At 44.7% G+C, this 16,415-nt stretch overlaps 1 protein-coding gene across 1 annotated transcript in view; it reads right to left on the bottom strand.

Annotated features, from left to right (window-relative positions):
• CUX2 (cut like homeobox 2) overlaps positions 1-16,415 on the bottom strand; it is a 643,055-nt gene that overhangs the window by 47,975 nt on the left and 578,665 nt on the right. The window contains exon 16 of the mRNA XM_077292557.1: positions 14,223-14,324. Coding sequence (XP_077148672.1) covers positions 14,223-14,324 — 102 coding nt within the window. The remainder of the gene's footprint in view (positions 1-14,222; positions 14,325-16,415) is intronic.

Below are 16,415 nucleotides of genomic sequence, written 5' to 3'. Positions count from 1 at the left end.
AGAGGTCAAAAGCGGAATTACCGTTGTCTGTCGGACGACCTGGTCTGAACAGCGTCCGACATGACAGTACCCCGCCTTCTAAGAGGGACCCCAGGGCCCTCACGGCTTATAGGACCCGGCTTGTCTGGATGACGGCGGTGAAACAACCTGACCAGCCGGTCAGCATGAACGTCCGAGGCTGGTACCCAGGACCTCTCCTCAGGCCCATAACCACGCCAGTGTACCAAGTACTGTAAAGTGCGACGCACTACACGAGAGTCAACCACCTTGGAGACTTCAAACTACAAATTACCATCCACCAAGACTGGAGGTGGCATAGGCGCCGCGTCCACAGAACCCACCACCTTCTTTAGAAGAGACCTGTGGAACACATTATGTATCTTATACAACGTAGGGAGCTCCAATCGGTACGCAACTGGGTTAATGACGGCGGTGACCCTAAATGGACCAATAAACCGTGGACCCAATTTAAGGGATGGTATTTTGAGTCTTATGTTTTTTGTGGATAACCACACCCAGTCATCCACACTCAGGTCCGGACCTGGCACACGCCTACTGTCAGCCACACGTTTGTACCTAGCACCCACACTCAACAGGCGCTGTTTAACTCTCCTCCAGACTGATGGCAATTGTGTTCCTAACTGGTCCTCCTCCGGAACGCCGGAAGAGTCCCTCTGACTCAAGGTACAAAATTGAGGATGTAGCCCGTAAACACAAAAAAACGGAGACTCCCCAGACGACTCCTGGCGGTGATTATTGATGGCAAACTCAGCCAAAGGAAGAAAGGTAGACCACTCCTCCTGGTTATCAGAGACAAAGCAGCGTAAGTACTGTTCCAAATTTTGGTTCATACGCTCAGTCTGACCATTTGACTGAGGATGAAACGCCAAAGAATGAGATAACTTGATTCCCAGCCGTGAGCAAAACGCTCTCCAAAATTTTGCCACAAACTGAGACCCCCTATCAGACACGATGTCAGATGGAACCCCATGAAGTCTGACCACCTCCTGCACAAATACCTGAGCCAGAGTCTTAGCGTTAGGCAAAGCAGGCAAAGACACAAAGTGCGACATTTTAGAAAAACGATCAACAATCACCAAGATGACCGTGTTTCCAGCTGATGAGGGCAAATCAGTGATGAAATCCATGGAGATTTCCGTCCATGGCTTACTAGGTACCTCAAGAGGAAGTAGTGTGCCAACAGGACGGGAGCGGGCGTCTTAGCCCTAGCGCACGTGGTACAAGCTGACACGTATGAGACCACGTCCTGTCGGATCTTGGGCCACCAAAACCTACGTGACACCAATTCCAAGGTACCTCTAACCCCTGGGTGACCAGCCAGGACGGCATCATGATGCTCCGCCAAAACCTTTGGGCGGAGATGAAGCGGAACAAAAGATTTGTTGACGAGAAGCTCAGATGGTACCTCCTCCTGAGCCTCGGCAATCTCAGCCTCAACCTCGGTAGTGAGAGCCGAAACCACAACACCCTTTTGGAGGATGGGTACTGGATCCTCCCGAGGTTCTCCCCCTGGAAAACACCTGGACAGAGCATCCGCCTTAGTGTTTTTAGACCCCGGTCTGTAAGTGACCACAAAATTGAACCGCGTGAAAAACAATGCCCAGCGAGCCTGCCTGGGGGGGGGGACAGACGCTTGGTAGACTCCAAGTACAGCAGATTCTTATGATCGGTAATAACAGTTACCTGATGGACCGACCCTTCCAGGAAGTGTCGCCATTCCTCAAAGGCCAACTTAATTGCCAACAACTCCCTGTTGCCGATATCGTAGTTACGTTCGGCGGACGACAGTTTCTTGGAGAAATAGGCGCACGGACGTAAACCACTCAAAGATGAGCCTTGAGATAGTACCGCCCCCACACCAACCTCAGACGCATCGACTTCCACAACAAATGGTTTAGACACGTCTGGCTGCACAAGAATGGGGGCTGAAACAAAACTGTTCTTAAGAAATTCAAATGCGCGCACAGCAGCCTCAGGCCAAACAGAGAAATTGGTACCCTTTTTAGTCATGTCAGTTAGCAGTTTAGCAATGATGGAAAAATCCTTGATAAATTTCCTATAGTAGTTAGAAAACCCAAGGAACCGCTGAAGTGCTTTCAGGTTATCAGGATGTTCCCAATGCAGCACTGCCTGCACCTTAGCGGCGTCCATTTTAAAACCAGAAGCAGACACAATATAACCCAAGAAAGGCAACTCTTGAACAGAAAATACACATTTCTCAAGTTTAGCATACAGCTTATTCTCTCTGAGAAGCTGTAACACCTGCCTGACATGATCTAAATGAGCTTCACGGTCGCAAGAATATATGAGAATGTCATCTAGGTACACGATAACGAATTTCCCCAAAACATGTGAGAACACATCATTGATGAAATGTTGGAACACTGCAGGTGCGTTAGTCAACCCAAACGGCATCACCAAATTTTCAAAATGACCCTCAGGGGTATTAAAAGCCGTCTTCCACTCATCACCTTGACGGACTCTTATGAGGTTGTACGCCCCCCTGAGGTCAAGCTTGGTGAACCACTTAGCACCTGCCACCTGGTTGAACAAATCTGGTATCAGAGGCATAGGGTATGGATCACGAACCGTAAATTGGTTCAACTCCCTGAAATCCAAACACGGGCGTAATCCGCCATCTTTCTTCTTCACAAAGAAGAACCCTGCTGCCACCGGCGAGGATGACGGCCTGATGTGCCCTTTGCTCAAGCTTTCAGCAATGTAATCTTTTAACGCTTGTCTCTCCGGACCGGAGATGTTAAACATCCTTGCTTTAGGTAATTTGGCCCCTGGTTTAAACCTGATAGAACAGTCATAAGGACGATGTGGCGGCAACTCTGAACAAACCTTCTCAGAGAACACATCCACAAAATCCTGAAGTGACTCCGGAACGCTTGAAGTCACCGCAGCCACACATGTGGCCAGGCAATTCTCCTGGCAGAACTCGCTCCACCGAATTATGTTCTGAGTTTTCCAGTCAATTACCGGGTTGTGCATAGACAACCAAGGAAAACCCAAAGCCACCTGAGCAGGAAGATTCCTGAGCACCCTACATGTAACCCGCTCAGAATGTAGAACTCCAATGTGGAGTTTCACCTCAGCCACAAATTCAGTAATCTCCCCCTGAGAGAGAGGAGCAGCATTGATGGTGACCACGCGGATAGGGTGAGACAGTTTTTCAATCCTAAAACCTGCTGTGCGCGCAAACCCCTCATCAATGAAATTTGTGGCTGAACCACTATCCACAAAAACAGTAATTGGCAGCTCACTGCCAGCAACAAAACCTTAGCAGGGAGCATGCACTGAGAAACCACCATGGAGGATATACATAAGCTCAGACTGGTCTCCTCCACACCCTCTGAGCTCAGAAGTTTTCCGCCGTTGCGTTTTTCTTAGGCAGCAGAGGACAGATGTTAATAAAATGACCAGTTTTACCACAGTAAAAACAGGCTCCCTGCTTCCTGAGCTCAGGGGCTCGATGCTTGACATGTGACACCCCTGCGATTTGCATAGGCTCCGTGGGCTCACCTGCAGCAACCTCACGTGAACCTAAACCCTCTCCCATAGGCGGTGTCTCATGCTCCCCCTGACGCAAACGGCGATCAATGCGGACAACCAGACTCATAGCGGAATCTAGAGAAGTAGGAGTCTTGTACATCAGAAGGGCTTTTTTAACCCTTCCAGAAATCCCATGTATAAACTGACTCCGCAATGCTGCATCATTCCATTGGGTATCGATCGCCCAGCGACGAAATTCAGAACAGTAATCCTCTGCAACTCGCTCCCCCTGGTGAATATAGCGTATCTTAGATTCTGCCAGAGCCATTCTGTCAGGTTCATCGTAGATTTTCCCAAGAGAAAAAAAAAACTCTCCACAGAGACAAATGCAGCAGAATCAGATGGCAAAGAAAACGCCCATGCTTGGGGATCCCCACTTAACAATGACAACACCAGGCCCACACCCTGAGCCTCATTACCCGAAGATATCGGGCGCATACGGAAATATAGTTTGCAAGCTTCACGAAAAGAAACAAATTTACTGCGTTCCCCAGCAAATTTTTCAGGCAACGGAAATTTAGGCTCAGTAACTCTTCCTGTCGCTCCAGCTTGCACATTGGACACTGCTAGTCCCTGTTGCTGCACTGCCCCCCTCAACTCAGTGACCTGTAGGGACAGCGCCTCCAACTGGCGGGTTATGGAAGTCATGGGATCCATGACAAAACAAAAAAAAAGAAACCCCTTTTTTTTTTGTTGTTGTTGGGCCGATTATAATGTCAGGGAGAGACTAGGTGAGCGAGAGCTAATAACCCGGGCCCCTGCAATTTCCCTAAGACTAGGGAAATCCTGACTGACTACCTGAAGTTTACACTGATGGTGTGCATGTTCAGGCCTCGAACCTCACCCTAACTCCCTTGTAACCGGAACCTTCACCCAGTGAAGAGGTAATACTTAAATACCCACAGTTAGCACAGACAAGGATAAAGGAAAATATACACCACGCCGCAGACACTCAGGAATACACTATAAATGTGAAGGCAAAATAAACACAAATATAGGAAGGAGTAAATAAGACGAAGGAATATACACCACCAGCAACGAATCTCCAACCACCAGCTCTACACTCCAGACTGAGATAACAACGCAAGACAGAAGCTATAATCGGCGACGCCCAATGATCAGGAGAACTATTTAAAGGCCATGGAAATGGCCCAGCTTCCAATCCGAGGATCAGGTAAATTAACCCCTGAACAGCTAGACAAAATCTAGCAGACGCCAATGAGTAAATAGTGGTCAAAAGCGGAAATACCGCTGTCTGTCGGACGACCTGGTCTGAACAGTGTCCGACATGACACACAGGGTCCCTCATAGTACAATGAAGTGTCTCTGACGGTGGTGGTGCACAACCAACGTCAGACACACCATCATAATATGAGGGGCCCTGTGTCAGTACCGCCGCCCACGAGAGAGTGTCCCCCCCCAGCTCGAACAGTGCTCTACCACTTGCAATACTTACCTCTCCCTGCTCCACCACTGTGTAGTCTGGGCTGTTAAATCCTTCAATGGCACTGCCAATACAAATTTGTTGAAATGATAGATGATAGTTAAAATATACAGGGGCCCTGGCCTCCATTTAGACCAGTTAATACTTTGCGCCTACCACCACTGTCTGCTACTCAGCAGAGGCGCCCACCCCTGTACCTAGCTATGCCACCTGTTTATTTACGAACAATTTTTTGGCAGACATTTAACCGACTTTATTATTTGGGCCTACTAACTGTGTCTGCCGCTCATTACAGTTGTCCTCCACTGAACAAAGCAATGCCGCCTGTTTAGCCCTGTTACCACATTTGAACTGCATTTAGCCCACTTTATTATTTGGGCCTACTAACTGTGTCTGCCGCTCATTACAGTTGTCCTCCACTGAACAAAGCAATGCCGCCTGTTTAGTCCTGTTACCACATTTGAACTGCATTTAGCCCACTTTATTATTTGGGCCTACAAACTGTGTCTGCCGCTCATTACAGTTGTCCTCCACTGAACAAAGCAATGCCGCCTGTTTAGTCCTGTTACCAATTTTGAAATGCATTTAGCCCAATTTATTATTTGGGCCTACTAACTGTGTCTGCCGCTCATTACAGTTGTCCTCCACTGAACAAAGCAATGCCGCCTGTTTAGTCCTGTTACCACATTTGAACTGCATTTAGCCCACTTTATTATTTGGGCCTACTAACTGTTTCTGCAACTCATTACAGTTGTCCTCCACTGAACAAAGCAATGCCCCCTGTTTAGTCCTGTTACCAATTTTGAACTGCATTTAGCCTACTTAATTATTTGGGCCTACTAACTGTGTTTGCCACTCCTTACAGTTGTCCTCCACTGAACAAAGCAATGCCGCCTGTTTAGTCCTGTTACCAATTTTGATCTGCATTTAGCCTACTTTATTATTTGGGCCTACAAACTGTGTCTGCTGCTCATTACAGTTGTCCTCCACTAAACAAAGCAATGCCGCCTGTTTAGTCCTGTTACCAATTTTGAACTGCATTTAGCCCACTTTATTATTTGGGCCTACAAACTGTGTCTGCCGCTCATTACAGTTGTCCTCCACTGAACAAAGCAATGCCGCCTGTTTAGTCCTGTTACCAATTTTGAACTGCATTTAGCCCACTTTATTATTTGGGCCTACTAACTGTGTCTGCCGCTCATTACAGTTGTCCTCCACTGAACAAAGCAATGCCGCCTGTTTAGTCCTGTTACCACATTCGAACTGCATTTAGCCCACTTTATTATTTGGGCCTACAAACTGTGTCTGCCGTTCATTACAGTTGTCCTCCACTGAACAAAGCAATACCGCCTGTTTAGTCCTGTTACCACATTCGAACTGCATTTAGCCCACTTTATTATTTGGGCCTACTAACTGTGTCTGCCGCTCATTACAGTTGTCCTCCACTGAACAAAGCAATGCCGCCTGTTTAGTCCTGTTACCAATTTTGAACTGCATTTAGCCTACATAATTATTATGGCCTACAAACTGTGTCTGCCGCTCATTACAGTTGTCCTCCACTGAACAAAGCAATTCCGCCTGTTTAGTCCTGTTACCACATTTGAACTGCATTTAGCCCACTTTATTATTTGGGCCTACTAACTGTGTCTGCAACTCATTACAGCTGTCCTCTGCTGAACAAAGCAATGCCGCCTGTTTAGTCCTGTTACCAATTTTGAACTGCATTTAGCCTACTTTATTATTTGGGCCTACTAACTGTGTCTGCCCCTCAGTACAGTTGTCCTACACTGAACAAAGCAATTCCGCCTGTTTAGTCCTGTTACCAATTTTGAACTGCATTTAGGCTACTTAATTATTTGGGCCTACTAACTGTGTCTGCCACTCCTTACAGTTGTCCTCCGCTGAACAAAGCAATGCCGCCTGTTTAGTCCTGTTACCAATTTTGAACTGCATTTAGCCTACTTAATTATTTGGGCCTAGTAACTGTGTCTGCCACTCCTTACAGTTGTCCTCTGCTGAACAAAGCAATGCCGCCTGTTTAGTCCTGTTACCAATTTTGAACTGCATTTAGCCTACTTTATTATTTGGGCCTACTAACTGTGATTCCTCCTCATCCTGCCCATTGCCCAGCCACTGCTAGATGAGTGTGCTGGTACATTGACCCAGACCACTACATTCCCCTTACACTCTACACAGCCAGAATCTGACCCTGCTGAAAGTCAGGTTCCCCTTCCCGCATACTATACCACCTTACACTGGGACAAAGAAGAAGGTGCAGATGAAAGTGCAGGTTCCTTCATCAGGTGGGGGGCATACTCGTTGGCGACGTCACTGGCACAAGGCCCCTCAGAGTGCGAAAAAGTGTCTCTGCCGGTGGGAGGTGCCACCCGCCGTCAAACACACCGCCGTACTATGAGGGGCCCTGTGCCAGTGCCAATAGCAACGAGTGGGCCCCCCTGCTTGCTCAGGATCACAGCACTTGCAAAGTTGAAATACTTACCTCTCCCTGCTCCACCACCGTGACGTATTCTGCGTTTCCTGGGCCCACGAAAATCTTGAGCCAGCCCTACCCCCCCACAACTTTAGCCAAATGACCCCCAGTTTTCAATGCCTAACTATTATTATAAAGTAAATTAAGTTTGACAAGCTTCAGTAATAAGAATTGATGTTTTTGGCATTAAAATGGGCACTGTAGGTGTTTTCCTCTCCTCCACTCACTGCCGACTTTGATTCCCCATTGACTTGCATTGGGTTTCGTGTTTCAGTCGGCCCCTGACTTTACGCAATAATCGGCCGATTTCATCCAACCCGACTTTTGACAAAGTCGGGTTTCGCGAAACCCGACTCGATCCGAAAAAAGTAAAAGTCGCTCAACTCTAGTCCCCATCATTGTAAAACAAAACACAAACGAATCAATATAAAACAGCTTATCATTTACATACAGTGACATACCCTTGTTTGAAGGAAATCTGGATACATTTAATACATGGTACAAATCTAGAAAAAGGGATTCTTTACATTAGAAGCTCGGTATCATCCAAGTCAATACATATGAAATCCCCTAAAACAAACATATTCAAAAGTAGCGCTCTGCAGAGACCTAGAATGTAATAATCTCATATAGTACAGAAATGCTTACGTTCAACCACCTCTATACCAGCTATGTATTTTAGAAGTGTGGTACATGCTGTGCTTTACTATACTTTTTACCATAAAGTCAAACATAAGCATAGATGTACTATGTCTGACCATTAGAGCCTACGGCTCGGCGGAGCGGTACAAACGCCTCCCAGCCGTCACTCAGGGCCTCCGTGCGCCAGGTGCCGCCTCTATTTCCTTCCTGAACGTCTGCACTGTAAGTTTTTCTTTCGGACATGAGCGGTTTGCGCTGCCCTTTGAACTTACAGCGCAGGCGCCGGGGATGTTCATGAAGAAAATGGAGGCGGCGCCTGGAAGCCCTGAGTGACGGCTGGGAGTCGTTTGTGCCAGGGGGGAAAAGAAGTGCCCCTGACAAATTCAGGTATGAGGGGCACATTATAAAAGCGATTATTTCAGCGTTTGCAGGGACCCGAACTAAAAGAGCCACCTTGACAGAATGCAGCATTAGTGCTGCACAAGGTGGCTCTTTTAGTTACAAACGCCTTTGGGGGGGTGACAGGTTCCCTTTAAGAAAGTGTGTTGTACATTCCATGCAATTTCATCATACAGGAAGTTATGAGAACTGACCTCCTGAAAAGAACATAAAGCTATGTAATTCTCAGGGGGGGGTCACCATGGGATCACATGACGAGAAGTATATCATGAATTTTCAGATAGAAGGAAACATAAGGTTATTCTAGCTGAATAAAATATAAAGGGGGACTAGTGACAGAATGGAATGAAAAAACAAAACAAAACAGAGTTATACTTTAACACCAATGCTGCCCATATTTGCTAATAAGAAGGGACAAAAAACGGTCATAGGAGCGCATGTGAGATGGTGAGTTAATATAAAATCTTCATTTATTATTTTCCACAGCGCGTTTCAACGGAATAGCTCCGTCTTCTTCAGGAACTGCCACCGGAGGAACACGGAGCTATTCCGTTGAAACCTGTTGTGGAAACTAATAAATGAAGATTTTATATCAACTCACCATCTCGCATGCGCTCCTATGACCGATTTATTTGTCCCTTCTTGTTTGATCTTCTCGCGAGGCATCCGGCTGGAGCTGCAGCGTATCCATTTTAACTACCCCTAACACCAGCTTGGCGCTCCTGTGAAGCCGCTCGTCATGTTCTTTTTCTCCATATTTGCTAATAGACTCTGAAATCACACAAACAGCAGAGCTGATGTGATGAAACCAGTCAATGAAAAGCTGCACCACCATACAGCAATCATTTTTCAATGCTGAGTTTTTACCCTGGACAAAAATAAGATATGTACACCAGCAGATTTGTATGCAGTTTTGCATTTGAAGTTCTGTGAAGCTAATCATCGACTTTTCAGCACAAAGTCCTCGTAAATAATGAATACACTACAAATTAATAACTCAATCATTATTTTGTGACTATATTTGAAGAGGATGTGAATGGGGAATAAAAACTGGTGGAGTATCAGTGGACTCAGTACTTTTGAGTGAGACCACTGTGCCACAGAGGAGCAGTCCGGGCTGTATGAGGGTATGTGCACACGTTGCGGATTCGTGTGTGGATTTTTCTGCGCAGATTCTGAAAAATCCACAGGTAAAACGCCCTGCGTTTTACCTGCGGATTTACCGCGGTTTTTGTGTGGATTTCACATGCGTTTTCACACCTGCGGATTCCAATTGTGGAACAGGTGTAAAACGCTGCGGAATCCGCACAAAGAATTTACATGCATTTCCGCGCTGTATTTTCCGCAGCATGTGCACTGCGGATTTGGTTTTCCATAAGTTTACATGGTACTGTACAACGCATGGAAAACTGCTGCAATCGGCAGCATCAAATCCGCTGCGGATCCGCAGCCAAATCCGAAAGGTGTGCACAGTCCCTCAGAGTTTTGCTGCATATGCACTTCTTTTCTGACATATAGAGGTAGAACTGGCCTAACGTATACACAATGCATTGTACTGCTGGCTTGTATATTCATCTTACTATAGTCCCACAGTGAATCTATGATTTGTAAACTCACCTTTTTTTTTTTTTTTTTTTTTTTAAAAAAAAAAAAAGGCTTTATTTTCCATTTTTAAGCACAATGAAAATATTAACAATAATAACCATTAGTCAATATTTAGCATCAATGTACATTGAACCCAGTTCAATATATGACTTTAGATCAATATAAAGTAGTTGCATAGAACAAATTTTTCTCACAGTGCTAGCGAGGATCTCACCGAGGTCACGGCAGTTCAGCCCGGTTGGGAACGCAGCCTCAGTGACCGCAGGTAACCTCTATGACATCACCGCCGGTAACTGATGCTGCACTCGTAGCAGTTCATTCACTAGTGGTTCTCATCCTGGATGGTCACATCTTGGCACTGTCCAGATTAAGGCATGGGACAGGACAAAGGATAGGTGAGGGATATTGTTATTTTTTATTTTTGGTTTATTACAGGAGAACGAGGGCTTCAGTGGAATAGGCGTTTGGTGAGTATAACTGTGCTTGTTATTTTTAAATAAAAAAGTAAAAGTGTGTTTTGTTTTATTTCTAATAAAGGACTTTATTCTTGCTATGTTTTTATTTACAATACAGCTATAGGATTAGTAATGGATAGGTGTCTTATAGACGATTCTCCATTACTAAGCCGTGGGCTTGATGTCACCTGACAATATAAAGGTGACATCAACCCCACAAATATGAAACCCACTTGCCTACAGGGCAAGTGGGAAGAGCCGGAAAAGTGCCAGAATTGGCGCATCTAATAGATGTGCCTTTTCTGGGCAGCTGAGGGTTGCTATTTTTAGGCTGGGGGACCAATATCCATGGCCCCTTACCAGCCTGAGAATACCAGCCTCCAGCTGTCTGCTTTAACAAGGCTGGTTGTCAAAAATGGGGGGGACTCCATGCTGTTTTTTTAACTTATTTAAATAATTAAAGAATACGGAGTGGGGGCCCCTCTATTCTTGATAACCAGCCTTGTTGAAGCTGACAGCTGTGAGTTTTGCCTGGCTGGTTATCAAAAATACAGGGGAACCCATGCCGTTTTTTTTTTAAGTTACTTATTTACAGTGCAGGAGCCGGCAAATGAATATACCCATAAGCCGCTCCTGCTCTCGCTGTTATGAATGGTAGCAGATGTCGGATGATGGGAGCTGTAGTCCCATCCGCTGACACAAGTCACCAGAGGTAAACTGTATACTTTCGATCACAGCTGAGCGCTCACGCTGTCTTTGACAGAGTGGGAACCGCAGCTCTCTGACCAGCAGGGATGATTACACCGCCAATCAGAAGCGGTGCTTGCCGCGCTGTCATGCAAATGATAGCATGGCAAACACTAGATATTCGGGCCCCCCATTCAAGTGAATGGGGTCCGGGTTCGGGTACTGTTCTGGCACTCAAACCCAAACTTTTTGTAACTGTTCGGCCGAACTCGCCAGACCCGAACATCCAGGTGTCCGCCCATCTATAGACTTTATATAGTGGAATATATTTATTAATTGCAGCCAGTGGAGAATACTGCTGACTTCCGTGGATTTCCATGCTATTACAATTAATTTTCTAGTACAGAAAAACTAAATTCTAAAAAAGAGTCTATGGTAGGACTCATCAATGAGCTCATCTATAATACCAAGAAGGCATACTTTAGGTGACAACACCCTAGGGAATTCAAAGTGCTCATAGGAAACAGAAGTGGCTCAGACAAGAATGGTAGAATTTTGGGGCAGGACCAAATTGAGTGTAGAAAAAGCTTATCTGTTTGACAATAAAAACACAAACTATCCAGAACCATCCCAAACCTCCTCAACCTATCCGGGGTATAGTAGTACACTGTGCTTAGAAACTTTGTCTGGGTGAAAGAGTCTCTGGCATTCATTACTGAGGAATACAATGTATCCACCACCCATTTCACATAAGCCTTATCATAAGACTTGACAAGAGTTGACTGGATAACAAAAGAGAGATGGTATAAAACAGCATCATATTAAGAGTCATATCAGCGTCAAGGGTAATCCTTGACGCTGATCTCTCCTTCAAACCACATATCCAAGCCCTTTCCACTTCCTGCCGACTTCAACTCAAAAATATTTAACGAATCCGTACATTCCTCAACCAAGAATCTGCAAAAACCCTAGTCCATGCCCTCATCATCTCTCGCCTTGACTACTGCAACCTCCTGCTCTGTGGCCTGCCCTCTAACTCTCTCGCACCCCTTCAATCTATTCTAAACTCTGCTGCCCGACTAATCCACCTGTCCCCCCGCTATTCCCCGGCCTCTCCCTTTCACTGGCTCCCCATTGCCCAGAGACTCCAGTACAAAACCCTAACCATGACGTACAAAGCCATCCACAACCTGTCTCCTCCATACATCTGTGACCTCGTCTGCCGGTACTTACGCAACCTCCGATCCTCACAAGATCTCCTTCTCTACTCCCCTCTTATCTCCCCTTCCCACAATCGTATACAAGATTTCTCTCGCATATCACCCCTACTCTGGAACCCTCTACCACAACACATCAGACTCTCGCCTATCATCGAAACCTTCAAAAAGAGCCTGAAGACCCACCTCTTCCGACAAGCCTACAACCTGCAGTAACCACTGATCGACCAAACCGCTGCATGACCAGCTCTATCCTCACCTACTGTATTCTCACCCATCCCTTGTAGATTGTGAGCCTTCGCGGGCAGGGTCCTCTCTCCTCCTGTACCAGTTATGACTTGTATTGTTTAAGATTATTGTACTTGTTTTTATTATGTATACCCCTCCTTACATGTAAAGCGCCATGGAATAAATGGCACTATAACAATAAATAATAATAATCATAGATCCAGTCTTTCAAATACATGTGCTGTCAAATTTGGACATCATCTAGATCAATCGCCAAAGACTTAACAAGAAGGGAGAGGATTGTGGCATCCACAAAAATGCGACACAACTATCAAATGGGTAAATGCAAAAATCTTTATTACAAAGGACATAAATTGGGACTACTGGGGGACATGTGCAAAGTACAAGCAGAAAGTGCTATTGTGCAAAAAAACGACGTTTGGATCAGAACCCTCCACATTCAATATTGCTTTTCAACATATATCCCATATTTATTATTCAGCATAAAGATATTAAAGGTAATGTGGGATATCCCACCTCAAAAAATATGTATTGAAACAGTATGATATTTAGTTATATATTGCAGTGCATCAACGTTCAGATTACACCTGCCCAAAGCTTAATCAACTCACAGTACTGTTCATGCCAGTAATGAGGCAGCTAACTCCATTAGCCTATCATTAAGTATGCGTCACTAACAGTTGAGACCTTCGCTCATACCGTCATGTAAAAAGGGGAAGATTATCGCTAGGAAAATTACCTTAATTGCCAAGAAAGGGGGGTCCAAAGCCGCACGTCAGCCCCGACGCGCGTTTCAGAGGCTTGCTCCTTCGTCAGGGGGCGTGTGTATGTGATACAAAGTGCCGCTACTTCCGGTCTAGCGCCCTTTTTAACCTTGCACGATTGCACTTTTTGCTTGCACATGTCCCCCAGCAGTCCCAATTTATGTCCTATGTAATAAAGATTTTTGCATTTACCCATTTGATCGTTGTGTCGCATTTTTGTGGTTGCCACAATCCTCTCCCTTCTTATTAAGAGTTGACTGGAGAAGAGAATATGTTTTTGTGAGGGGTATAGTTAAATCAGAGGTCCCCAAGACGCCCATCCAATTTTGAAAAGTCTAGGGACATTGGCACTTTTCTAAACTGTGCACGCACCATGTGACGGCACTGTATGTATAGGAACAAAAAAAACAAACAAAGCAGGACCCTAAACACCACCACTGGCGTATCTGAGCCCCTCAATATATTCTGTGCTAGTGACCAAACTCTAGCTACCGTCTTAAGAGTGATTGGAGTTGATGAGACTGCTTTATATGTATAGAGTAAGTTAGTTAACCCTTCATACGAAGCCATCAACCCTCCTGCTAGTTCAGTGGCAGCATTGCTCATGTCAATATCTATCCATCAATAAGCGTATACTAACTGAGTGGCCAGGAAGTGAAAGAATAAGCTAGGAGCCGATAGGCAACTCACCTCCTTTCTGAGACTGAATCTCCTTTTTTGCTTGCTCCAGAATATTTTTGATGGCATCATCTGATCCCGTTTCCGGCGTTCGGATTCTTGGTGTAATACTTCCTAAATAAATATAAAGAAAAGTCAGTACAAATTTAAGGTGTGCATAGTCCTAAATAATCCCGCCTCACTCACCGATCGGTCAAGCATTCTAGATTTTGCTATCATGACCCTAGTCAGAAAGTGCCACAACATGTATTTACCACATTCATTTTTAATATAGATTACTCTTATATTGCCCAATATGTATATTAGATAAGTTAATGTTATGATTGGTACAGGAAAGATAAATATCTTGGTATCGTGTTAACCAGTAGATAGAAAAATATTTAGAATTGAGAGTTCTCAGTGGTTGATACCTTTTAATGGTTAACTGAAAAGATGGTAACAAATTGTAAGCTTTGGAGACTACTCCCGTCTCTTCATCAGGCACAGACTAAAGCAAATTCTGAAGAATCACATGTTTATACACAACACAGTACAGAACTGTCATTATGGGAGAGTGATAAATGATAAACAGTTGTGTCCATAAATATTGGAAAGTTCCTAGATTAGGAGTGAATGTTTTGTTGTCCTCTGATTGGGGTCTGGTTCTGTAATGATGACCCCACATGGTCTGAAGTGCAAATTCCTTAATTGATGTAAAAAGACATAAATCCATGTGACACATTCATTCCTGCACTGTGTGTCAAAGGTCGTCATAAGTTTATACTCCCAGATTCTCCTGTCTCTCTGAGATTTGAAGCTACCTTTCAATACAAGTAATTTCAGGTCCATGGTGCTATGATCAGGCATACAAAAATTTTTGGCCACAGGTAGATCCATTCTTTTTTCTTTTATTGTATGGCGGTGAGAATTTATCCTTGTTCTCAGTTTTTGCCCTTTCTCCCCAACATACAGACCCCTAGTTGGACATTTAGTACAAATAATTAAGTACACCACATTAGAAGTGATGCAGCTGAAAGTACCTGGTATCTTGTAGTCCTGATGTGAATTGGGGATCTTTATCTTGTCCGTGGTCATTATAAATGGACAGGTTTTACATTTTTTCTGGTTGCAAGGAAAGGTACCTGCAGCTGTTGGAGAGGACAGGGAGCTTCTGACAATGATGCTACTTAGATTTGGGGGCTGCCTAAAACACAGTAGTGGGGGGCTCTGGAAAAATGGATTGTAAGCGGGCATCTTTTTGTAGTAAAGGTTGTAATTTCTGTGCAGCTCCCCTTAGCGCCTCCAGATTTGGATTGTAGGTAACTACTAGAGGTACCCGGTTATTTTCTTCTTTAGCTTTGTAATGTAGCAGGTGATTCCTTGATATTCTGGTGGCTCTTGTGATCTGGTTTTCAATTGTTCTTGGATGGTAACCCTGATTAAAAAAGGCCTTTCTGAGGTGACCAAGGTGTTCATCCCTATCCATGGAGTTGGAACATATACGACTGTATCTGATGGCTTGGCTGTAGACAATAGAGTTTTTTTATGTGTTTTGGATGGAAACTGTCCCATTTAAGGTATGTTGGACGGTTGATTGGCTTCTGATACAGGGATGTCTCTATTTTATTGTTCTGCAGCTTAATGATGGTGTCCAAAAAGTTAATTTCAGTACAGGAGTAGTTGAGTGTCAAGTTGATGGTGGGATGAAATTGATTAAACTGTTCATGGAACGACTTTAGCTGTGGCTCAGACTCTGTCCAGATGATTAAAATGTCATCAATGTAGTGGTAGTAGGCCAGATGCCTGATGGGACATGAGGACAAAAAGTTGCTTTCAAGCTTGGCCATGAAAATATTTGCATACTGTGGAGCCATTTTACTTCCCATTGCTGTGCCAGTCTCCAGTAGAGACTTTCCTTGCAACCAGAAAAAAATGTAAAACCTGTCCATTTATAATGACCACAGACAACAAAAAGATCTCCACTTCACATCAGGACTACAAGATACCAGGTACCTTCAGCTGCATCACATCTAATGTGGTGTACTTACTTATTTGTACTAAATGTCCAACTAGGGGTCTGTATGTTGGGGAGACAGGGCAAAAACTGAGAACAAGGATAAATTCTCACCGCCATACAATAAAAGAAAAAAGAATGGATCTACCTGTGGCCAAACATTTTTGTATGCCTGATCATAGCACCATGGACCTGAAATTACTTGTATTGAA

This window comes from Ranitomeya variabilis, chromosome 1 (genome assembly GCF_051348905.1).
Source record: "Ranitomeya variabilis isolate aRanVar5 chromosome 1, aRanVar5.hap1, whole genome shotgun sequence".
Lineage (NCBI taxonomy): Eukaryota > Metazoa > Chordata > Amphibia > Anura > Dendrobatidae > Ranitomeya > Ranitomeya variabilis.
Note: the sequence above shows the minus strand (reverse complement) of the source record. Positions and strands in the feature narration are given on the sequence as shown.